Raw genomic sequence first — 26,046 nt, 5'->3', positions numbered from 1 at the left:
GCTATGAATGTACTGAACACATACATCTTAACTCGGTCTCAAATCAAATAAATATAAATCATCTGTAATTGGTACTTGACAGATTTCATAACAAAGTAAATGTAGGCTCAGCTCCCAGTAACTAGCACGAGAGAATTATTGTCAACTGAAAATATCACACTTTACTTATTACAATAATAATAAGACAGCTGTGTAGTCTACATTTCAAAAAACAATAGTGGTATGTTTGCCCACATAGCTCACTAACCAGATTGTCAACACTTGACCATCCCTCCGTTTAGCCTTCTTCTGTAAATGACAAAACCAAGCAAGCATGAGACAGAGGCAGTTTGAAATCTACAGATGTGATGGTTTAATGTCAGTCCCAGGGATGTCTGTAAATTTGCCGATTAATATAAACACAAATTGTTTTTAACACAATTCTTTCAATCGGATTCCTGAAGCTTAGCAAAATCAATCGTAATCATGAGTCCATACATGCGTCTACATAATGCCTCCATCTTGTGTCAAATCAATGCTATTACATATAATAGTTTTCTTTCTTTATTTTCTCTATATTTATTTATTTATTTATTTATTTATTTATTTATTTATTTATTTATTGTCATTGTAGCACCTAGACAGTCATTGATTGCAAAAAGATAGTTAAAACAATCAACTCTAAATGCAATACGTATTATATTGACACTTTGAGACGAGGAGTTTGTTCTGAAAATGGATTAACCTGCCATGCATTCACATTGGGAGTAAAAGGTACAGGAATCATTAAGAATGCTTGCAGGTTTTAAAAAACTTCCCAGATAATAGAAACTTATTGAAAGATCCGTTGACTGTTTTCCTTTACTGAATCATTGGAACATAAAATGATATGAAATGTTTTGATATAGGGCTGCACAGTGGCGCAGTTGGTAGAGCTGTTGCCTTGCAGCAAGAAGGTTCTGGGTTCGATTCCCGGCCCCGGTCTTTCTGCATGGAGTTTGCATGTTCTCCCTGTGCATGCATGGGTTCTCTCCAGGTACTCTGGTTTCCTCCCACAGTCCAAAAACATGACTGTCAGGTTAATTGGTCTCTCCAAATTGCCCCTAGGTGTGAGTGTGTGTGTGCATGGTTGTGTGTCTTGTCTGTCTCTGTGTTGCCCTGTGACAGACTGGCGACCTGTCCAGGGTGACCCCGCCTCTCGCCCAGAACGTTAGCTGGAGATAGGCACAAGCAACCCTCCTGACCCCACTAAGGGACAAGGATGTAAGAAAATGGATGGATGGATGTTTTGATATATTTTCATAGCAAACAATGTATAAACAAAACTCCCTATTTTTAAACACTAACTAACTGCTGAGTCTATATGCAAAAAGCATTTGCCTTGGTAGTCCTGCTGTTCACACCCAACAGTCAGTTTCTGGCCAGATATTTACATTGTTGTCATGGGTTTGCAGAGAGTTTGACATGGAAAGGAGATGTGCCAGCGAGTCCATGATTTCTGACACCCTCACATCAAGCTGTAGTATTAGTGCTGTTTTACTTCTAACTGAAAACATTATACATTTACTGACTTGGACGTTTTATACAGTTTGGCACTTAATGCATGCTAGTAAAGATGGCAGTAACAAAAGGCAAGGGAAAGCAAGTGCACTTGTATAGTACCATTCATGTACAGGGTAATTTATTGTCCTTTACAGGAAGAACAAAGGAAAAGAGATTAGAAAAAACACGTTAGATGAGATAAAAACTAAGTCTTGCATTAAATTCTAAAAAACAATGTACTCACATAAAAGAAGGAAACATTTCTGGTCTTTAGGCTCACTGAGTTTAATTCAGATTTGCTTTCTTATCCAGATATTCTGATTCATCCACTGATAGATATTTTCACAACACTTGACGATTGTAGTGGATTATGCTCACATATATATATAGACATATAGTTGATTTTGATGCAATCCACAATCTGAACAAGTAGGATAAAGCAGAAAATGACCAAAGATGAATAGATGTTAGGAGGATGTTCAGTTACTTGAATATTACATTTTATTAAAAAAAAAAAAAACTACAAAGTTAGGATTTTAACAAATACGAACAGCTGAACTTTCTATTCTGATGTCCACAGAGCATAGGTTGAGGGTTCATAAGTGTAAAAACTTCAAAATCAATCAAACTGCCATGCAAAATATTTTGCCTCATACTAAACAGAATTTTTTTTTTGTATTTCCCAGGATGGTTTTCATACTAAATGAGCAATATTGCTTTAGATGTATTTCTCAAATTGATGGACTCTGTCATATCTTCAATACAACTGTAAGTCAAAGAATTAGAAGAGTTTTTCTATTACTGAGTCAGTCCCTTATATTTAATTTTTTTTATTCTGACACAAGGAATAATTGGATTTAATGGCGGTATACGGGTAGCTCTGTTCGAGTAAATAAAGTCTAATTTAACGAGGATATGGACTCAGTCTTGCATGTAGATAAAAATAAATAGAATGCCCTCAAATTCATACACATTATTTGAAAAATTAATTCAAACTGTTTCTTTCTGTTCCTTCTTTAAAAAAAAAAAAAAGTTCGCATTTATTAAACGAGAGAAATAAAAGCAAGTTTGTTTGTATTTTGGTAAAAGATCAACTCTCAATTGTTGATCTGAAGGACCATTTTCATCTGACGGCTTCACAAACTCGACTTCTGCTTGAAGCTGCCAAAATTTATATGGTGCCTAAAACAGGTACAGAGGCTCTACTTTCAAATTAAAAGATTAAATGTCAGTTAGAAAAACATGAACGAGTATTATCAATCCACAAACCAAAAAGAAAAACACTTAACTAACGGATTTTTCAAATATCAGAGAAATTAATTTGGTAACGATGAATTTAAAGCTACTAAATGCAAATTAGGAAATATTGACACTTTAACTTTGAAAATCCAAGAGGAAGCTATTTTTTTTCAAAGCGAGAGCTGTATGCGGAGGATTCCATAAGGCCGACGCCTTTAACGTTGGTAACGGTGAGTTGATTAAGTATTTTATTCTTTTACAGTTCAGTAACTTACACGCGTTATCATCTCTCCAACTTTTGTTTTTATTGTTGTCCTATGTTGGCACTGTGTTGTTTTTCTAATACGTGACTTTACGACAAATAACTTAAACTACAGTGGCTAAAGATGTTTTGTAAAATGGCGGAAAGACGGGTAGAAGGAAGTTATGGTTTTCAATATACGTGCACGGCATGCATAAACGATATCTCCCAAATAAATGTATCATTTTTGTTAAATGCTCAAGCTTTTAACGTTATATTAGTATGATGAAAGATGTCGCTGTTTAAGCTCCATAACGTTTGGGTGAGCAGTTTTGATAGCCTCACGCCCATCAAGCGGATGTTTCTGATTAAACAGCTGCTGTCCTGCTTCCAGAGCTGCGCGCAGTTTTGTTGAAGTTTTCAATTCTGACGACAATAATATAGATTGAAAGCATTAGAAGTGCTGTAGAAAATGATGAATTTATAAATGTTGATATTGTGAATAAAGGAAGGTTATTTTGAAATATTTGAAATCCTTTATATTGCTTTTTTCACGTATGCTGTATTAGCTAAATAGTTCACGTTAAACTAAATATACGTACATATTTTCTTTCAACGATAATGACATATGCCTAACTTCAAATGTCACGTTTATTTTTTTGAGGTATTCTTTTTCATTATTCTTGCTGTTTTCAAATTTTTATATATATTTCCAAGTATTTTTTAAATATAAATGATCATTCCTAAACCTGCATTCTTCCAGAGTTCATGAGTCCCACAACTTTACTGTGGTTCTAAATAAAGCCTTATACAGTTGCACATAAATTCTTTTTTTATCATGATTTAAAGAAAACAACTCAATCTTATTTGTACAACTGTGGATTATTGCTGTATTATTTTAGTTTGTTTAGTTGAAATAAAAAAGTAGTCTGCAAATACAAACTTGTAATTACATAGCTTCAGATTGTAGGAATCCTTCACCCTGTGATTAGAAGTGTTGTAATAGAACAAGATGATTGCTTTAAAATGGCAGATACAGGTAACTGTAATTAATACATTTTATGAAAAAATGTATGTATTTTTACATTTTTGTTAACACTGTAATGACAGTATGGTATGAAGAAAATGGAGGTCCTCTGCCTTCTCCTAGTGCTAATTAGAAAGAACAAGTCAGAGCCAGGAGGTGGGTCTGAGTGCTGTCAATCACTTTCTGCCCCTTACTCTCTGTTATGCTCAGGCTAGTGAGCATGGCAACCACTAACGGTGGATAAATGGTTTTCCTGTACCATACATTTTTTTTTCTCTTCCATAAGCACATTGAGCAACATGTACATGAGGTTGATTGACAGTGCTAAATCTTTATAAGAAGCACTTGGGTTACTTTAGATACAAATGTGGTGGTAAGAAAAGGAAAGAGAAAAACATTCAAGAACTTCCAAATGTGATGAAATAGAAAAGGAAATCGAAAACGGTAAGGACAAAGCAAACAGAGAAGTGATTTACAGAGTATTAGCTGGTTGGTGATAATGTTACGGCTTCTAGCATGCATTTTGACTCTTATGTTGTCACTTTGCAATTTCCATATAAAATCTTTAAAGATCTGCCAGAATCAGATCATAATTTTATGAAACGGCAATGTCAAGAAACTTTAGAAGTTTTCTATATTGCTGAATTGTTTCTTATCAGCGCATCATGCAACTCAAAATCTTTTTTTTTTCTTAGTATGTGGCGTGCAGCCGAGCCTAGCGGTATTGTGAATTTCCTGTGTGCTGTAGTGGTTTTGAAGTGAGTAAGTTGTTTTGCTGCTTAAAAGGAAAGAAAGTGAGATTGTGTCAGAGAGATAAAAGCATACAGCTCATATGCTCACTCCAAATTTTAGATGTTGCTGACAATTTCCTGAAACGGACATGTAGAATTAAAGTCAAGTATATCAATGTAATGTAATGTTTTTTTTTTGTTTGTTTGTTTTTTTTTTCCCAGAATAGAAAGTTTATTTTTTATTTACGCATAATGCAAAATGTATGGTGGTGAGGCATGACAAGTCGCAGATTCAGTAACTGCAACTTTAGGTTACGTGAAAGGTCAAAAATCTCTTCACATTTCAGGATGTCAACGATGAGTCAGAAACTCATCCCGACTCATGAGTCAGATGCAGATGTGACATTTATACAGTGCTCTGTGTTTACTTAGCAAACAACTTGTTTGTCCCAACTCTGCTTTTTGTTCAAACTTAGTATTTTTACTTTGCAATTGTAATGTGCATGCTTATTTTCTGTTATTTTAAAATCTTATATAATAGCCACTATGAATAGACGAAAGCTGGCATTCTGTTTATGCCACAGTTAATTCTTCACCAGAGCTGTTATCAAACGTGTCGTCCTGTAATCCTTTGTAGTTGGAGGATAGATGGAGCTGTATTGGAGTAACTAGCAGAAGGAGGGGGAATATGGGGAACTGGAGAGCATTTCCCATAAGTCATGTTGGCCAGCTCCTCCCATATTTGGCTGGCTGCCAGCATCAAACAGAGCTGGGCAGGAGACGCAGCAAAGGCTGAGCTTTGAGAAGACCATGAAGGATAAGAAAGGCAAACAAAGCAGTTAGTTAATGCCGTTGAGGTTATGCTGAGCGGATACCAGAGAGAGGTTGGTAGCACTCTGCTTCGTGCATACTGAAAGGAGTTGTTTTTGTAGTTGTGTTTATTACTTCTTTTTTTTTTTTTTTTTTTCAATTTCCTTTCTGTGTCACCGGGGTGTGGTGGTGCAGCGATGGTATACGGAAGTAGCATTTTAACCGCATTGTTCTAAAAGATTTTGCAGTGCATGAAGTCGCAGCAAAGGTAATACTCAAAATTTAGTCACTGAATTGAAGTTGGGCTTCAAAGTTTTGTTGGGATGTTGGGTAGTTTAGTTGTAGGTATGTGTTTGTGTTTGTGCTGTTTAAGGTGTCCTGATGAAATTCTAAAAATAACAAATGCATAGGTGGTTCTGTTTGTTTGAATCAAGATTTTAGTGTTAATCCTTTTGATCAGGGAATGCTATGATGCAACAAGCTGCAACTGTGCCTCCTCAACTCATTTTCAGCAGGGCTCTGATGAACATCCTTGGTTCAAATGTATGTTTTACATTCCTACACATTCAGCATAAAACTTTGTTGGTAATTTATCTTTTTTATCTTTGCTGTGTCTTACCTAACATGCTTCGTTTGACTGAAAATGAGCGCTTGGTTTTAATGAAACTGTTGCAACTGTCAAAACAAGGCCAGGGTTTAGTTTCCTGTATTGTCTACCCACTGCAGAGTTTCAGTTTAACTTGATTTTCAAGTCAAGCTTTTTTTTTTCTTTTTTTTCTTTTGAGCTTGGACTCCACAGTCCAATATGTTAACCTTTAGAAGAGCTATAAAACTGTTTGCCCAGTTGCTGACGTGAGACACCTCTGCTCTTTTGTCTCAACGGTTTTATGAGATTTTCTGCTTCATTGCAGCTGCTGGTTCATTAACGAAGTTGTTTTTGTTCTAAAACCAAATGGTAAGAGCTGATAAAACCAGTTAATTGGTAGAATTAAAAATATATTTATTTGATTGCTCCTTTTTTCCCCTCTTTTTATTAAATTTCCATAAGACTGACCTCTAATAAAAACCTTTCTAAAACATTTCAAAGACATTGGTATTTGTATTGGAATTACACATTGATGGTGGCAGAAAGCATGTGATAGTATAGAAATACTGCAAATCCATTTTGTGGCACTGAGATCAGAAGTCACTTTTTGTATGAAAAACTATTTCCAGTCCAATTTACAATAATTAAAGCATTACATTTGTCAAACTGCAAACTAAATGTGTTTTTAGAAGAGTTCCCTCCATAAAATAAACCTTACGTTATCAAAAAGGTCTAAACAAAATAATGAGCGTACAGTGTATTAATCTATCTTTACATTTTAAGAAGTTTATTTAACTGTCCAAAACTAATGTGACTTATTGCTCTCTCTTTCCAGATCTATCAGATGAAATGGCGGTGAGGCAGAGGCTTTTCAATTCAACTGCTCCATTCTCTGGTTCCCCCAAACCCGAGCTGAAGGGGTCCTATCCGCCCAGCTCCTGCAAGGAGCAGGAGGCGGAAGAGGAGGAAGATGATGGGAAGGATAACAAACTGAGCTACACGCAAGAAACAGGATGGATTCCAAGTCCACAGATGAAAAAAGTCCTGACACATGGAACTGCCGAGCAAGTGGGAGAAATGCCAATAAAGACCTCTACCATCATTGCTCAAGCTGAATGTAAATATTTTTTACTTATTTACTAGGAAATAATGTTTCTACTGACTCAGCAATATTTAACACCAATATGTCTTTTAGGTGAAACTCAGGATTCCCAGGAATTCAGTCCCTCTTGTTCTGAAAGATATGTCGCCTTCCCAAATTGTTTGACCAGGTATCTCATTAAGTTTCACGGCTCAGTTATCCTCTTGCATTTATTGATGTACTGAAATTAATGAAAACGTCCCAAATTTGCTTAGCCTTTCCTCAGAACACAACCATGTAGCACGCCCAACTTCAGCCTTGTTCCAAAAGCCACATGTCACGCAGGAAAAGAGCCAAAGAAGGCAAAAGAGCAAAGGAAAGAGAAGAAAGCAGGGGAAAGGGAAGGAGAAGCAGCGACGGAGACATCGAACGCTCTCCGGAGTCCCTGAACAAGAGAGTGGCTTGATCCAGGTGAGATGTTTGTCTGTTTTTATTCAGACACTTCTTTATTAGCATAGCACTTCCTGATATCATCTGGATTTAGAGTGTATCAAAATAAGATGCTCTACCAGCAGTGTTTTCTGATCATCATAACCTTTAATTAGGTCTTATTTAAAGAAAACAAGAATTCATTATAATCTAGCGTTGATTGTATAATCTAGATATGGAAACACTTTGCACGTTTTATGTTACTGAATAGGTTCAGTAGGTTTACACTTCCTGCCCTCAGTAGGAATGTTACCAAGCTTGTACAATTTTTTTAAGACTTGGTTGTTTGTATGCTTTATTTTGTACACTGGAAGGGATTTGAAAGGATGAATTGTCTCATTTTCTGGAAGTCATAATTTCAGCCTTTTAATATCCTTTTCCATAAAGCTTCCCAAATGAAATCCTGAACGTTGCCTCGCATGTCCTTGAATTTTCAGCCTCTAGGCAATGTAAACATTATTATGTGACCAACTATTATTTTTTTGGCTATCTTCTGTAGGAGGAGTTCTCTGGAGGACTAAGCAGCTTTAGCACATCTCGCTGTAGCAGCGTTGAAAGCCTTGTGGAGCAAGAGTATGGCGATCTTTTCTACAATAGACAGATCTACCTGACTGGCTCAAGCTGCGCTCCTCTGAACTGGCCTCACCCAGACTTTAACCTCTCCAGCTTCCCGGCGGATGAGCAGAACATCAGCTCAGGCTCCTTCAGCAGTGTGGGAGACTGCTCTCTCGCCCTCGCGGGTCTCCGAGACGTAGTCAGCCTGGCAGACCCTTGCTACGCGGGGCCATTTTTCAAAGATGTGGAGAGCGAAGCTAGGGAGAATGAAGATGAGCTTTCAGCAGCTGATTCAGAGTGCAATGAAGGACTCATCTTCAACAGTGATGTATGTTTTGTTCTTTTACATGTTTCAGAAGTTGTCCAAGTAAAATTAATGCGTCTTTTTCTTTAAAGAAAATCCAACCTGTGGACTTTGAATATAAGGAGGGGAGGGAGTACATCCTCTCACATTTTATCAAAGAAGGTTCCTACGGCGAGGTTCACAGTGCTCAGGATGTCAACACAGGACACAGATTTGCTGCCAAAAAGGTGAACTACCTTTTTTTTTTTTTTTGCCAACATTTTTGTCCCCACTGTCTGATTTTAAACACTGAAATGTAGGACTTCATTTTGTATCTCCATATTGTTTTAACACAGATTGCCCTGAAGAAATTCAGCAGTGAGGAGGTGGGTGCGTGGAGTACCCTCCGATCTCCTCGTATCACTGAGCTCTTTGGAGTAGTCAGAGAGGGACCAAATGTTGTCCTTTTAATGGAGGAAAAATCAGGTAAACAAGCTCTGCTTTTTTCTTTTCTTTTTTTCATTTTTACAAAACGCATTTTGTTGAGACTAAAGTAGAGACAGTTGGAGTTCAACTGTACTCAAATAGTATATCATTTGTATCAGGTTGTATAAGGTGAGGATTTTGCAAATGATCGTTAACGCTCCTTCAGCTCCTGCTTTTCAAACTCATAAATCTTTATTAGAAAACTTTAAACTTTATAATCTAGCTTTTACACAAGATTTTACACAAGATTTTATCTGTTATGTCCAGGCTCCCTGGGTCAGCTGATAATGAAGCGTGGCCGACTGCCAGAGGATTTAAGTCTTCACTACCAGTCTCAGGTTTTAGCAGCCCTGGAATACCTAATAAAGAAGAAAGTGGCACATTTGGATATTAAAGGTGTGTATTTGAACAAGTTTGATCTGAATTATCCTAAAGCTAAAATGTTAATGCTTAATGAACTTAAACTCTTAATTAACTTAAACACCATCTTTATTTTATGTACTCTTTAAATCAGATGATTAATATTGTTGTGTTAACAATGTAATTTGAACACTCTTCATAGTATGTAGTGGAAAATATATAGAGAAAGTAAGAAACATTTTGGCTTAGTTTTCCTCTGAAGAATTTGTGTCTTTGTTTAGTTGTTGTGTGGAACATGAGTGTCATAGTTACAGTCTAGATTTGATCTTGAGGCACCTGTGTGCTGCTGACGGGCTGGGAATTTCCCACAGCGTGAGTCACAGCCACTCTTCAGTAATGGCGCATGTGCAGACAAGAACTAAGCAGAAGAGGCATGGGGGGATGGGTGGAGGAGCAGGAAGCAGTCAGCGAGACAAGTTGGGTAAAAAAAAAAGTACAAGTATCGAAAGCGAGACAAGGAGAGAAGGAACAGTGCAAGTATAGAAAGAAGGTCGAATAAAAGGAGGAAACAGACAAACAGAAGGAGAACTCTAAAGGAGGAAGTGCAACAAACGAAGCACAGCAGAACATCAGAGAAAAGGAACATGTTTTATTTTGAAGCTTAGGCGCCACCTGGTGTTCAGGATACTTTAAAAGAAATAACAGCAATTGCAGTCTCAATATTGATTCCACGTTTAAGAGCTGATTTCAGATTTTGCCCTGCCGACTGTTTCATGTCCCTTCAGAGGCTGTAGTTTGAACTATTTGATCCAAAACAAAGATTAATATCTCTGCTTGGTTCTCACAGCTGAGAATGTGTTGCTGTCAGAAGATGGGAGAGACACTTTCCTGTGTGACTTTGGACATGCAGAGAAACTCGACAACCAGGGCCAGAGCCTCAGTACGTCAAGAGGTAAACATGGTGAAGCTTTAGCTAACCAGTTTTGTGATGTGTAACTCATCCAGTCGTGTGTATTTACTGTTTTTCTTCTTTAAATCAGATCTGAAGGGAACAGAGACCCACATGGCCCCTGAGATTGTAAAAGGAGAACCCCGTGGAGCCAAAGCAGATGTGTGGAGCAGCTGCTGCATGTTGCTCCACATGCTGAACGGGTGTCAGCCATGGACAAGATACTACACCTGTAGACTCTACCTGAAGGTCCTGCTCACAGTCTCACAGACCGTAACGCTATTTACCTGGTTATTCATATCAAAGTTTTAACGAAATTCTCCTTTTCTAATGTACACAGATTGCAAATGAACCTCCGCCGGTCGGAGAGATCCCACCTGACTGCAGCCCTCTCACGGCTGAAGTTTTAAAGGCTGGACTCCAGAAGGATCCAGTCAAGAGATCATCAGCTTCTCAGCTCAAAGAAAAAACCGATAGAGCTCTGAAAGAAGGTGAAGTGATTATTTAGTGTATTTTATTTCCTGCTAGCTGTGTTTAAGCCATTTAGGTGACACTAGTGTGCTGCTGTGGTCAAAAATCCTACTGATAGGAATCCAATAACCTTATAGTTTATTAGATCCCTTTGTTTGCAAATAAACATAACTGTTGGAGCTCTTAAATGCCCTACTTAAGCACTTGAGAGCTACTATCCCTCAAATTTTAGATGCATCCTTTCTCTTACACACATGAATTAAATGAATGCTCATTACCACATCTTTTCGGTGCTGAGCCATATGATTCAGGTGTTGGAGAAGTGACGCTTCCAAAAGTCAAGACTGGAGTTGGACGCTACTGGAATAAAAGCTTTCATCAGTCCTGATTAGTCTGCACATTGCCATTCTTAGCCACCTCAACAGTGTTTTCCAGGATGTTTGGAACTTAGGAGAATAAAACCAAACTAAATTAGTTTATTACTCCTATTTAGTACATGTGTCATGATTTAAGCTTATATCTAATCTCCAAATAGGTAATCGGAGAGTTTACTAAGTGATGTAATCGTTTTTTTCACTGCAGTTGGAGGATTAACCAGTTCAGTCCAGGGACCCTACACAGAGCCTCTATATGTTCCAAACAAACCTCCTGATGACCTGTGCCCCGTTTATAGCAGTGGTGAGTTTGAGGATGAGGAGGAACACAAGAAGTCTGCAGATAAAATAGTAACAGACCCAAGAACAAAAAACAAAGCTGCTGAGAAAGACTTGGAGACCAGCTTCAATGAGCCAAAACGGGAGTCATGGAATGCTCCGCAGATGCTCGTCTCTGAGCCAAACTTCAAGAGAAACAACAAGATCACCACTGTGCCTGAACTTGAGCTCCGCAAATTGGAGCGAGGTGAGTTTTTATCCAGTGATATGGTTGTTGTCGTGTCTGATTCCATGTCTAATCTCTGCTCCTGCTCTTCGCTTGTCTTGTTTTCAGACTTCTACCTGAGCAGTCTGTCCCAGCTTCCTTCTGCTGAGATGCAGGAGCAGCTCCTGTCTTGTATTAACAGTGACCATTACTGCAACTGGGAACTATGGGACAAGAAGGTAATTGAAATTAGAGAAACCCACATTTTTCAAATTTAACATCAGAGTTAATAAAATAAAAATAATGTTAGTAATGTCTTGTGTGTACTTTTAAAACCTCTAAGCAGCCATGAAAATGTGATTTACTCTCAGTTCAACTTTAATAAATAGTAACGTCTGAAGGAAAAGCCTTAATGTAGCCATTAAAGACACTTAGAAACGAATAGTGTTACATTTTATAGGTTTCAACTATCTGTTTAACTGAATGACTTTTATTCCTCACAGGACTCTGGTCGCTGGTCCCTGAACCCCGGAGATGAATACAGCTCCGGTTTCTTCTCCTACAACAGCCAACCAGATGTACAGGTCTTCAGTTTAGATTTGCTTGGTCAAACACCACCTTGCTGTTTTGAAGGTGAGCTAAAGCCCAGAAATATCTCTCCTTCCTCCAAGTCATCCTGTAGGACAAAAGGAAACATGTCTGCGTTTTGTTTTTGGCGCAGGGGTGGATGTCTGCATCAGAGACTTCAGCCGGGAAAAAATTCAGATCAGAGAGAAACGTCGGGTGAAAGTTGGCCACATCGCCACTGGCATCAGTGATCAGGTTAGGCTGGGCAGCTCTCACACACTTCAGTGTGTCAAAAAGTGAAAGAAAGTGCTAAATATTTGTTTCTGTTCTAGATTTCAGAGCGGGTGTTCACCCTGGAGATGCAGAACGGCCAGCAGATCAGTCACGACGAGGAGGTGCTGGAGTCTGGTCTTGAACTCCGCTGTGTTTCTGCTCCAGACTTCAGCTCCGCTTGGAGGTGGAGGATCAAGGACGGAGTGTTGGAGACGAGCAAGAATCCTCATCTCTGTTCTACCACTGAAATGCAGCTGATTCACTCTGTCTTGAACTGATTTGATTTTCACCATCCAATGCTGTTTTAATCAGTGCTTTAAAAATAGTGAATGTTTTAACAAAATGTCTGATGTTTCAATTGCTTTTATTGGTGCATTGTTGTTTTGTAGCATTGTGTCTTATGATGTTTACATTTTGCTTTTTGTTACATGTACTTGGAGGCAACAAACGCGCCTAATTATGTACAACGTGTCAACATTTGTTTTCATTTTTAAAGCCAGCTTCTGGCTCCATCCCCTTGGGTATTAAGTCTGTTCAATTTTATTGTTTACAATGAAAAATCTGTTCAACATTTTGTGAAAGCGTAGGCACTTAATTAGTGTAAAAAGACAAACATGCTTTTAAAATATGTATTATTTTTTGTTGTTTTTCTGAAAAATTAGAACTGTCAGAGCTGTTTTATCTTCTTAATTGTCAATTATGACCTTCACGTGTTAAAATGTTTGTCGTTCATTCCAGAAAGTCAAACTCATTCATTTCACACTGTGAAATATTTCAAGCCTTCATTTCTTACTTTGGTAATTATGGTTTACTGAATAATAAAAATCCCAAATTCTATGTTGGAATATTTGAGTATTATATAAGATCAATAAAAGGATGTCTTAAAATAAATGTTTTCCATTTCTATACGCTTAAATACTTGGTTAGGACTCTTTGCATGAATTACTTCATCGATGTAGCGTGGCATGTTGCTTTGAATCATTGGGTGTGGCGTCTCGTATTCCTTTTGAAAATGTTGGCCATGTGTTTTCGTACTCATTTGCTATGTCACAGGCTTATCTTAAATAAGAGTAATCAAGTGTGAATAAAATATTAACCAAAATGCTGCCACCTTTCCCAAAAGCGGAAAATATATTTTAATTCAGCTGAACATGAGCCATTGCATTTCTTTTTGCCAAGATTTCATTTTGGGCTCAAAATCAATTTTAATCTGTACCACCAGATGGCAGCACTTTTCACCATTTAAAAAAATAAAATTCTTGAAGACTGAATCACTATGGTATGGAAGCCCATTTCCGCCTTTGTGTTAAAAAAAATCTCATTATGAATCACTATATTGACATACTATCTTATTTGAGACAGAGCTGCTGGGAGAGTACCATTTGTAGTTTTTTTGTCCAACTGAAATAAAGATTGGTAGCCATACTTGGTTAAATCACACAAAATATAGATTATAGTTTATTATAAACATTTCAGGTAGAAGTAGTTGTAACATACTGACATGTTCAAAGATGGAAAACATGTTTTTCAGAAAGTTTTGGGAGGTGGACATTGTTTTGTTCTTGGGGACGACTGTTAAATTTATAAAGGACATCTTAACGGTGAAAGCGGAACAGTTTCCATTAGTAAACATATCCCCAACAAGTTTGACTCATGCCTTACATGAGTGAAACTGCAGGTATGTTTTTCATTCATACTTGCTGATATGAATGAAAAACAACTAACAATACTTCCCTCCCACTTACTTGAGAAATATTACTTCCTTGTATGGTCATACAGAAAATAGGGCCTGCCTTGGGTTGAATCTCGATACAATACCCTACATATTATTGAATGCCCTTTCAAATGCAAATTTAATAATATTCTGACTATCAACTCAGTGAAAGGTTCTAAAATTAAACTAAGCACTACAGGCAAAAGTTTGTCTATCAGAAAAAATTAAGTTTCTTTAAATAAAATTGAACCCTCTGTAGAGCTAAAGGTTTTGCTGCGAATAAATGTAGTAAAGTATTTTCTGAGAATATGCGAGTAGGAATATAAAAAAAATACACCAACATTATATCACAAAACATCTCTAAAAATGTTAACGTTTTACATGACTTGGCCATTTCATAATAACACTTCATCTGAACAACGCACACAAGTAGCCACAGGAAGCATTTAAAAGATTTATTTTCCTCATCACAACATAACAAGTCACTGCAAAAAAGTTTTCAGGGGACCTGGAGACAATTTCCGCCCGTACAAATATGATAGAAAAGGTGAAAACTCATATCAAAGTGGTTTCATCATAAAAAAGCAAACACCAAGGCACTGATGAACAAGGAAAACGTATAAAAGGCCTTGTGCTGCATGACGTTGCAGCAGTTTCAATAACAGTCGCAAAAATACAGTACTCTGAACGTATCAAAAGTGAGGTAAGCAGCCCACTGGTTTCCGTGTATGCACCACAACTTCTTTCATAAGTTAAAGCAACTGCTGACTCGCGACACATGGCTCTTTTATAAAACGGATTGTTTTGTGTGTTTTCTTCTGTATTAAAGGAGTCACAGTTGCAGTGATATTCCAAACACCCAAAACAGCAATGATTTAAATGTACCCAAGAATCTTCAGTGATCCTAACAGTAACAATTCCTTAAGGTTGTGTTTCTTTCAAACGATAAGATGAATATTTTCTAAATGTAAACAAACTCCTAACACAACCAACTGATTAGACACCCTTCGTTAGTCCCTGAAATAGTTAGAAACTTTGGATTCCTGGTTGGACAGGGAGACAAGTTAACTGGGCTTGTTTTAATCTAATGCTTAAACTCCATGTTTAGATTAGTTCATCTATTAATTGTTTTAAAAAAATGTCATTATCTTGTCTCAACGTGACCATCTAATATGTCCATACCCACCAGTTTGTTGAAAATTTCCGTCAGGGGGACTACTCACAATAACATATGAATGGAGATGGGCTAGCATACAGACATGATGATGATGATGATAACGAAAAAAGAAAGAAGGAAAGAAAGAAAGAAAGAAAGAAAGAAAGAAAGAAAGAAGGAAAGCACTACAACTAAAATAACAGAGAACCCACTCCATGCAGCTGAACTTTTAGTTTTAGGGTAAGAAACATAGTGCAGTGACTTTGTACCAAGTAAAAAATAAATTATTTTAAGTTCCTTCTTTGTTCAAGTCTGAAATCCTCCCTATCTCTCTGATTTTGCGCATCATGCACATCCCTCCTCCTCAGCGGCTTAACGATCACAGGGTACAACAGCGCTTCCAGTCCAGCTCTCAGTTTCACAGGAATTGTGTGCGAGTTCCTCTAGCTCAACTTTTTTTTGTTTTTTTTTAAAACTCTGCCTTGACTTGTTTCCGTTGGCCCTTTGATTCTCTTGTTTCTGCTCCCGTTCCTTCAGTCGTAGCTCTTCCCGTCTTTCTCCTCGCTGCTCCTAGAGCGGCTTTCACATCTTGCGCATGACTAAAGCAGTGGTAAGAACACCGGCCAGGAAAACCCCCAACGTCTGCCAAGTGGGAGTGCCGAAGTAGGAACGAATTCCCTCCTGAAAAAAAAAAAAAAAACAATAAAAAATAAAGTTTTAAACCACAACAATTATTTACACTACATTTTGCTTGTTGAATGTTTTTTTGTTTCAAAAGACTCCAAAGTTTGGGGAACTATTCAAATTATTCATACAACAAGTCTGGACCTATACTCGCAAAGATTCTCAGAGTGATCCGATCTTAGCTTAAAAATTCTTATGTCCTAACGTAAATGTAACACACTATCAACATTTTGTCACGTTAGGAGATCCATTAATGCCTACAAACTTTGATTGCATAGAGGTAAAATAGTAAGAAAAACTTGGAATTGAACAAATTCTACACATTTTCCTAAAATGACATCACGAGAAGCTACTTTTACTCTTAGGGTTCCCTGGTTAGTTTTACACAGTACTGTTTGTAAACACGATCAGAAGTAATTAATGATTCCTTACCCAGCCGCCTTGCTCTCTTATCCAGTTGATCACGTGATCCCGGAGGTAGTCTATTGTCCAGTTAATTATTGTTCTGATGATATCAGGAATTTTGGTTACAAGGGCCTTAAAAATGGATGGGAGGAAGAAAAAAAAAAAATCACTTTATTATTCAGTAATAATCCCAAACAGATGAACCGCAGAGGAGCTTTCACATACTTTTATGACGAGTCGACAGGCGAAGTAAAAGAGTGCAACCACTCGGCCCCAGTTGAATCTACCATCAGAAAAGATCTGATAGGCAACTTTCATGAAGACGTCTTTTGACGGGCTCAGGGCAGAGTCGTTTATCATCCTAGAGAAAACATTATTTTCTGAGTCAATTTGGAAGTGAGGGCAAGTGCCGACAGAGTAAACATTTACAAATTTTGTGTTGGAATTTAGAGAGTTCATCTACTTTTGTAGCTCCATGTTTCCATCCAGCTCGTCTCCGATCTGCTGAAGGCACTGAGCGAGCTTCTTGTGGTTTGGGTCACACAGCTCCTGTGCGCCGAGCTGCTCTCTGGTCACCACGGCATCACCGTCTACGTGCCGCCGCATCCGCTCATAAATGAAGCTACTCGGGCAAAACAGAAAAAAATGTTTGATCTGCAGTCCCGGACACTTTGACACAGAATTTATAACACAATAATATGTTACAAAGCCACTAAAATAAAAAAAGCGGTTTGGTCAGCAGTGGCTCTAAGGTAACAGGCTGTGTACAAGACAGGGACAGATAGAATCACTTTAAAATAATCTCCTACCCAAATAAACCACTATAGACCTTGAACAAAAACAATGCTTCAGGTCCAGATGTCAAAAGAAGCTCAAAAGTTAGTCTAAAGCTGAAAAAGTACAATCTCAAAAAAAGTACAAGTGTTTTTTAATTTATCCCGACTCCAATCCTAAATAAAATCCAACATTAAAAAGTAAATCATATTGGGCGTCTGTAGGTCTGTCACGATAACAAATTTTGCTGGACGATTAATTGTCTAAAAAATGATTGCGATAAACAATAATATTGTTTCAAGACCTTTTGACACTGATTTAATGGAAATGACTAATAATACATGCGATTTCCTGATAGATACACTGTATTTTCAAAAGAACACGTAAAACTGGAACTGATAAACTAAATTAACAAAACAACCAAAAACAAAACAAAAAAAAATGGATTCTCAGTCTCCATTAACAAAAAACGTACTTGAATAAAAACTAAAACATAAAGCCAAAGTGGAAATAAATATTGCATTCAACCAAAAGAGTGCAGATTATGAAGTCTGTATACTATATTGCCCTTCAGTAATCACTAGATTTAAATAGAGAAAACGGGCACATCCGACTACCTAATGCAGTAGTTCACACTACACTATTTTTTGCCCCTATTTTCCCCTTAAGATAATCTTAGATCGTTGGCCGATCTAAGATTGTGGCTGGTGATTTCGTAACCGATCATCCTGCAGTGTGTGGTGGGTTACGGTAGATCGTCGTGGCCGCTCCGATCTAAATCAGGGGTTTTCCCCGACTGGGAGCTTAACGCTAAATGTGACAGGTAGCCAATCAGAAAGCGCGGATTCTCCTCCGCGTTTTCTGAGGGGAAATTACGGAGGGGAATCCCAAACAGCTGACATGGCGCAACACGAAGTCCAGCGGACATCGGAGATGATTTGTGCTATCATTAATGTTTATTCAACATTTTGTGCAAAGAATATAGAAATGACAAGGGGAGGAGTTGGAGCCAAATTGCTACCGCAGTTGATAAACCCGGTAAGTTTTCAGCTGTTCTTCGTTAACGTGACATAAATAGGTTATAATGATTTTCATTCAGTCAGGACTTTACGCTGACACATGCATCACAGGTAGATTCTAATAAAGCATTGATTAATGCCTGGTTTTAAAATTAGTTAACTGGACTTGTAGCCATTATTTTGTGCCCATGTGGCTGGACACCACACGGCACGACGAACCCGATCGAGCCGTTATACCTAGGATTTCTGTCGGCTACGGTGTGGTCTCTCAGGGTTTGAAAATGGGCCGACAACTCGTGTCGTGTGCGCTGGACATTACACTAAGGAAATGAGGAAGGGAGGGTCAGCGAAGAGCACCAGAGCTGAGCCTTTTTCATTCAGTGTCATTAACAGAAAGAAAAAAGGCCGGAAGAGACGATAAAGACGATAATTAAAATGAGGTCGATAGGTTTAATTTATCGTCCGATTAATTTATTTATCGTTTATCGCGACAGGTCTAGGCGTCTGCTAGCACCCAACGTCTGGTGGCTTGTTCACATATTGACTTTCTATTATAGAATAATATATAAAAAACATATATATCAGAACTTAATCACACGTATGAATATAATTACATAAGTTTTGTTAAAATATGTTAAACATATGCTAAGCCAAATGTTACAAATTTTTGTTATTGTTACAGCAAAAGTCATTTTTATTAATTATGCTAAGAGACTAATTAGAGTCTTCTGTCTGAACACTCTGTACCCAGCATTCATGTTATTGTTTTTTTTTTCTTCTTCTTCTTCTTGAGAAGCTTAAACCGGTTTGATGAGCCTTAGGGTATGTTTTAGTCAGAGTGTCCCACACATAACTCAGGCATGTCTTGAAAAAGTATACATATGTTCTATCAATATAATATATAATAATATACAATCTTTAAAATTCTTTTGTCATTAGACACTCAGTAACATGAGTTGCCTGGAGAGACAGAAAATACTTAAATGTCTTCTAACAAAATAATCTTTACATTCTTCTGCTGCATTTTACCAAAGTAGAAAGAGTTTCAGACAAAAAGCCTCATTATGTTGGGTGTCCAATGTTCATAGTAAAAAAAAATATAGTAGCAGGCAGAAAACATTGAATACAATGGCAAGATCAAAAATTAAAGTCAAGATGGTTGAGTTGACGACAGTAGCATCTCCACACGGTGGACCTGCTCTAACTGAGCCATCTAGGGCCCAGATTAAAATGGTAATATCAACTTGAAGACAGTAATACAAGCCACCATAATGTGCAACAGGACAAATACAAGTCGTAGTAATCGCATCTATTTCCAGTGTAACAGGAGAAAACGAAAAGTCAGATCCGACGTTGACTTACTCCTTCAGCAACACAGCTCCGACTTCCACAATCTGATCAGACGAATTTCCTGAGAAACAAAGGTTAGGATGAGTCACATCATTCAAATGTTGATGCACCAGCGTCAAAGCGAAACTCACGCTAAATTAATCTCCAACTAAACACCAACAGCTTGTTTACTCCTACTCTTCATTATTTTTCTGCTTCGAAATAAATATTTCAGATGAGACTTCCAGAGCACCATAGCATCACGTTAAACCCCAGGAGTCAGGTTTAACGGTTTATAATGTCAACATTTTCTTTTTATATTCAAAACAGTCTAGCTTCCTGGTGAACATTATGGGTTTTTAGGCGTGAAGAGAAGAATACAAACGAATATCCAAACATCAATGTTTTGAGGTTAGTCTCTAAAAAGCACAAAAAAAAAAAAAACTCTACAGCATCAGTGCTAAGACTTAGCAGTTTTGCTAAGCTAACATCAGTTCAGGCAACGGTGTTTTTGTGTGTTTTTTTTGCGACAGTCCGATAAACTTGGAACTAAAAAATCCGAAGCAAACCGCTAATCTGGATGGTCTTCTACCCCTACAAAACATTTAGGAACACTGTCACAGCTTATACGAATAAAAAAAACATAGTAGATGCAAGCCAATACCTTGATCACCTCCTCCTCCTTCTGCCATTTTGCTTGTCTGCCTCCCCGGCTCCTACTTCCGCACAGTCATGTGACCACATCTTTTCTTTTTTCCTCCTCTGCTCCTCCTTGATGCTGATGTGACCATGATGGACAGAACTGAGGGTAGTCAGTGACTCTTGTCATGATCATATAAACAGTAGTTACTATAAACATAAACATAATGTTTTCATACGAAGTGACTCAATCTGTATCACAACTAACAATGTTGATGATGGCCAAAAAAGTATAACTTTAATTTCAAAACGTATTTATCACAGTTTTAACCATATTAAATAAGATCTACATCGACACGGTTGCAGTGTCCACTCCCTTGCTGTCGAACCACAATTTGACTCGACATTACATTTTCTTTGTTTGGTACCAACCTGCTGTCAACCATAGAAAACCCGATTAACCAGAAATAAACTGTACTGGTATGATTTATTTTGTTGTTTTCTTCTTTTCTTTTCTTTTTATATTATTCAGTTGCAGCCAAAGATTGCAAAGAGGTTCAACATTATTTTTGGGCTTGGTGAGAGAGATTTGACAAGAAGAACTGCCTTTCTGTGTTTTTACTTAACACTATGCCATGAATTATTGCATAGGAGATTAGTCAGAGGTGATACTTAGGGGTACATGCAGCATTATGAGTTTAAAGTGCACTGTATAGAAAATTATGTGAATGGGACAGTCTGATTGGATCTTATTATTGGAAATTGAACTAAATTTGTACTAAACTGAATGTTAATATGACCAATTCAAAAAGTGTCATAATTCAGCTCTACTTAAAGAAAACTGAGTGGAACTGAAGTCCAATTATATGTGTTGGATATAATGATTAAAGGAATATTTAACAAAGTCTTGTATTTTTTTAAATTGAGGTAAAAGGTGATTTTTAAGCCATCTGGTCATTTTTATCAAAACATTCAATGTGTAAATTCATTTAAATGAGCAAGGATATAAGATGATATTTTAATTGTCCATAATAAATATTTGCATTAATAAAACCCTGTTTTTTTAAATTTATGTTAAAGTATTGTGCTTCATTTTCTTGTAGAAGGTCGTCCGCATTTATTATCCTTTATTTGACAATATTTTTCAACATTGTGAGGTCACTTTTAAAAGTAGATGTTATCTTATAGGGTGAAAATAATTCTGGAAGGCTGGTGTCAAAACAGTAACTTGAGATGGTTATTCGTGCTTTCATTTCTTCCCGTCCGTGTCTAACAACTTGATAAGATCGCTCTTTCCAGTCTGTCGCACCTGAGGTGAGCTTTTTTTTTCCTTCTTAGGTTGTATTGAAAGTCTGGACTAACTTGAGAAGCTAAAGATATTCTTATTAAAGCATTTTTCCTTACAATCCATCAAAATGAAGCATACTACATTTCCTTCAATTTAAGCCCAAAGTAAAATCAGGTGATTTTTCCATATGGAAAAATTAAAATTTACCATAAAATGTCGGCTTGCACTTTACAAAAACAGCACATTGGAGTCAAAAGTAAACCTTAGCTGAAACATTTGATTAGGGTTTGAAATCTTCAAAGAGATAAGGAGTTCAGAGATAGATTTAGTTCAATGTATAAATGTAATCACAACAATAATAAGAACAGTTTAAAATCTTTACAGAAGCCTTCACATTCTTTTGCCCAATTTAAATAATCTTTTATTCCCTTAAAATTTGAAATAATTAAATAAGCACTTAAATAATCTGGAATTAATGTTGAATCAATGCAAAAAAGTTAAAGGAACCTTAGAAAAGTTTAAGAATGACAGAGTTCAAAGTGATGGATGCACATGACAAAAGGAGTATTTAAAAAGGAGGCATTTATTTTTTGCATTTCAACTTATGTGAACTTGAGGCATTTTTCAGCCTTACAAACAGAAAATGTTGAAACCTTGGAATACAACTGTTCTTATAAAAACATAAAAAACAGAAGGCACTGGCTATATAATATTACAGCAGTTCTAGTAGTCAGATATAAAGTGCTCAGAACTTGTCAGAAAATAGGTTGAACATATGCCAGAAGTTTAACACAACTTCTTTCAATGGTCACATTAAATATTAGTCCATGACACTCAAAAACACATGATGAACAAACCCCAATGTCCCCAAAAATCAAGTAAATACATGCAACAACTCAATGTGATGATTGATTGTCATTCAATTAAAGATATGCCTTAAAAATTTTGAAATACAGTTCACCAAAGTACTTCAGACTGAGAGCACTTGTGGTTAACAGAGCGCCTGATGTACAAAAAGGCACATTCCAACATCAATGTAGGTTCTACAAATTGCTTTTCAGACATTTGTTTTATTCAAACAATCAGTGCTTCACATGGTACTACATTTTGATATTGTAGATGTGTTGCCAGAAACTATCCTTCAGACAACCTATTAAAATAGACAAATAAATAAGGGTGTTGGAAGATAACATCTTTCAAGAGTAATATATTTATATAATTAGCCAAATGCTTAACTCACAGACTCACAAGGTGTAACCGACAGCATATTTTAAATAAAGTTTCCATAAACTTGAAAGTGGATAGTAGTGCCTGTTCCACAAAATATGAACTGACAGTATGTTGGGTATGGATAGTTTCTGAAACAACTTGGAAAAAAATATTCAGTTCTAGGCACTTGGAAAATGTAGTAAGTACCAAAAGTGCAAATTAACGTAAATACATTTTCAACATGTTATGACATCTACTGAAACTCTGCTTTTTCCAACTAAAAATTATTCAGTTCACTTTTTTTTTTCTTTCTAAAATCCTCTGATTTTGTGCATGTAAACAGGAACACTTCTAGTCCAACTCACAATCTCACACTCGAACGGGAGATAAGGAATCCTTCCCTGTACACGAGTTCCTCTTGTTTTACTCGACTTGCAGACGCCCATTATCTTATCGTTCAACTGTTGCATAGTTCTTCCGTTTGTGCCTCACGGACGCCTCGCGTTGTGGGTGATGAAAAAGGTGGTGAGAACGCCAGCCAGAAAAATTGCCACCGTTTGCCATGTGGGAGTGCCAATGTAGGAGAAAATCCCCTCCTGAAAATATACATATGAATATTACTAACCTTCTTTTTATGACCAAAGCTCAACAACCAGCTGAGCTTTGGTCTCACTAACAAACACGATTTGTTAGCGAGTTTCTTACCCAGCCACCTTGATCTCGTATCCAGTTGACAACCTTATTCTGGAAAAAATCTACGGTCCAGTTGATTATGTTTTTTATCATGTCATAAATGTTGTCTTCGTATGCCTGGAGAGACGTGTGGAAAGTGTTTAATTGAATTTATCCATTTCAATTTAATTGAATAAACCTGTTGCCTACTTGAACACAAGTTAAACTTGGTTCCTAAAATAAGAATGATCAAATACTTCTAAAATTAAAAGTTGATAAAATATAAATACTTTCAACACTCATGTGTATGGCTGCAATAATTCCCTAAGAAGAAACCAAGTGCTTCACTTACCTTCAAAACAAATAGGCAGGTAAAGGAAAATACTGTAACCACCCTGCCCCAGTTGATTTCACCGTCTGAAAAGATCCCGATTACAACTTTCATGTAGGTGTCTAATGAAGGGCGTATTGTTTGATCTTTCATTGCACTATAGGGGGAAGAAAAAAAAATCAATATTTGGTTCAGGAAAAGACAATTAATTCTACAACTTATGTTTTTCAAAATCCACTTTTGTGCTTAAATTAGAGATACAACCATCCCAGAAAGGTAAGCTCACCTTTGTACATCTCCATCCACTTGATCTCCAACAGCCTGGAGACACCGAGAGATTTTTTGCATCTGTGGGGTACCGAGCTGCGGTGCGTCCAGTACTTTCCGAATCATTTCAGCATTACCCAGTGAACGTCTTTCAATTTGCTTCCAGATGAAACTAAAAGGAGGACGAGATGGGTTAAGATCAGGCAAACAGCATGAGACATATTGCCCAGAAAGTAGCTAGTTTGTGAAGTTGTTCAAAAATAATTAAAGTAGCTGTGTACAATCATTTAATGCATTTAGATAACCAGGATAACAATATTGTTGATATGGGCTTATGGCATATTAGAATCTGTTCAATAATCATTTAAAGTTATTTTCCTTCTTTAAAAAAAACATATAACAGCATCTAGCCCACTTTGCTTGGATTTTCATACTTTTGTCTTTATTTTCTCCCCTAAACTTGTCACATTATTCAACTGGATCTGTGCTAAACTAAACTTTCAAGAGTATAGATACAAAGAGTGGTTTAAAGGAAAAAAGCTAATTAGATTTATTTGTACAATTTCTTGATGTCAAACAGAACAGAACATTTTATCTAGTAATTTTCATTTATTGAGGCTCTGGAGAAACAGCAACACCTACATTACAGTATAAAGAAAAGTCCCAGCTAGTTAATGAGGACAGAAAAATGTCCTCCTGGCAGTTTCCTTCATCAGTGGAAGGTGCCAATCTGTCTACCTCGCAATAACAGACATTTCTGGAATTGGAAACTGAAAGTCTGAACTGATCTGAAGAGAGAGAAGGTACCACCTGACTATAAATGACACTAAATGAAAAATAAAACCATCAAACTTAAGGGAACACAACCTACAGAGAAATAATGATTTAATAATATTTTGGTAAGACGTAATTTGAAACACTAGCACTTCGATCCTGCACATCTATTTATTTTATATGTAATCAAGCAAAGTTCAGTGGTGATACTTACTTCTTTAACAACACAATTAGCTGTTTCACTATGGTATCTTTAAAAGATCCTAAAAGACAAGAATCAGACAAGAGTTACATCATCGAAATGACGTTATGGCTAAATCAAAGTAAAACTCATGTTTAAGTTGAAAATGAAACAGTTTACTTGGTTTTAAAAAGTTATAAAAATCCATGTCATACATTTGTTTTTCTTTGTTTAAACACCTTTAACATATAGCAGAACACCCGCGGGTCGTTTTTACATTAGATTTTCCGGGTTTGACCGTTAAGGGGTTTTAATTTTTAGTATCGTACTTATTTGTAAAGTTGTAAACTCCCGTAGGCTACACAAACGGCTAAACATAAAAAAGTTATCTTAAAAAAAGTTATTTTAGATATAATTAACCTGTGTCTTGATCGTCTCCTTTTCCTCCCGAAGCCATGTTGTTTTCTGACATTTCCGCATTCAAGTTTCACCTTTTCGTTTCTCTTCTTCTTCTTCTTTTCTATTATGGCGGATGGCAAGCAACTTTAAGGTGCATACCGCCACCTACTGTACACGATTGTGTAGCAAAATTTCTTTACATCTATTAAATTTTTTATTTTGTATTTTGAAGAAAAATAAATAATGCTTTTCTTAATCTATAAATATCCATTATGTTTCCCTCATTTCCCAATATTCCTTTAAGACTCAATTCTTGTCCTGTCATTCCAACCATTCTTTTCAATTTCTGATTTTCAGATTCATATGTTCTGCAGTTCATCTATACATGTTCTACATTTTCTTTCTCTCCACATCCGTCACATTTATCATTATTTTTCCTCCCTATTAAATATAAAATATAATTTAAATAGGTATGACCTACTCTTAATCTGATCATTATTATTTATTCCCTTTTGTTTCTCTCATTAATATTAATACTGACTTATGTACTTTATATAATCTTCTTCCTTTCTTATCTTCATTCCACCTTTTTTTGACCATTTTTCAATTTCTTTACTCTTAATAAGTGATTTCCCTTTGTTATGATTTTTTTTTTAGAATAATACATATTTGACAATT

At 36.7% G+C, this 26,046-nt stretch overlaps 3 protein-coding genes across 5 annotated transcripts; 1 reads left to right on the top strand and 2 right to left on the bottom strand.

Moving 5' to 3' along the window:
- Positions 1–2,885: 2,885 nt before the first annotated feature.
- Positions 2,886–13,418, top strand: map3k14a (mitogen-activated protein kinase kinase kinase 14a). 3 transcript variants are annotated; one of them, XM_008415894.2, is made up of 16 exons: positions 2,886–2,990; positions 6,991–7,272; positions 7,351–7,426; positions 7,512–7,707; positions 8,225–8,608; positions 8,677–8,811; positions 8,920–9,049; positions 9,317–9,445; positions 10,257–10,361; positions 10,450–10,607; positions 10,699–10,849; positions 11,412–11,729; positions 11,817–11,926; positions 12,191–12,320; positions 12,409–12,509; positions 12,587–13,418. In XM_008415894.2, the coding sequence occupies exons 2-16, from the start codon at positions 7,005–7,007 to the stop codon at positions 12,803–12,805; spliced, it is 2,610 nt and encodes an 869-aa protein (XP_008414116.2). In that variant the 5' UTR covers positions 2,886–2,990; positions 6,991–7,004; the 3' UTR covers positions 12,806–13,418. The 3 variants fall into 3 exon arrangements, with proteins under 3 accessions (XP_008414116.2, XP_008414117.2, XP_008414119.2); XM_008415895.3 differs by lacking the exon at positions 2,886–2,990 and adding an exon at positions 5,496–5,643; XM_008415897.2 differs by lacking the exon at positions 2,886–2,990 and adding an exon at positions 5,717–5,837.
- Positions 13,419–14,681: 1,263 nt separating this feature from the next.
- On the bottom strand, positions 14,682–20,416 carry LOC103468662 (apoptosis regulator BAX). Its single transcript, XM_008415898.3, has 6 exons — positions 20,273–20,416; positions 19,642–19,690; positions 16,950–17,108; positions 16,712–16,847; positions 16,514–16,618; positions 14,682–16,078 (listed from the first exon to the last, which is right to left on the bottom strand). The coding sequence occupies exons 1-6, from the start codon at positions 20,298–20,300 to the stop codon at positions 15,980–15,982; spliced, it is 576 nt and encodes a 191-aa protein (XP_008414120.1). The 5' UTR covers positions 20,301–20,416; the 3' UTR covers positions 14,682–15,979.
- A 1,684-nt stretch (positions 20,417–22,100) lies between these two features.
- Positions 22,101–25,497, bottom strand: LOC103468663 (apoptosis regulator BAX-like). Its single transcript, XM_008415899.3, has 6 exons — positions 25,390–25,497; positions 25,003–25,051; positions 24,034–24,186; positions 23,769–23,904; positions 23,450–23,554; positions 22,101–23,340 (listed from the first exon to the last, which is right to left on the bottom strand). The coding sequence occupies exons 1-6, from the start codon at positions 25,439–25,441 to the stop codon at positions 23,233–23,235; spliced, it is 603 nt and encodes a 200-aa protein (XP_008414121.1). The 5' UTR covers positions 25,442–25,497; the 3' UTR covers positions 22,101–23,232.
- Positions 25,498–26,046: the final 549 nt, after the last annotated feature.

The sequence above is a fragment of the Poecilia reticulata genome, chromosome 8 (genome assembly GCF_904066995.2).
Source record: "Poecilia reticulata chromosome 8, P_reticulata-male-v2, whole genome shotgun sequence".
NCBI lineage: Eukaryota > Metazoa > Chordata > Actinopteri > Cyprinodontiformes > Poeciliidae > Poecilia > Poecilia reticulata.
This window is presented reverse-complemented; position numbering and strand designations above follow the sequence as displayed.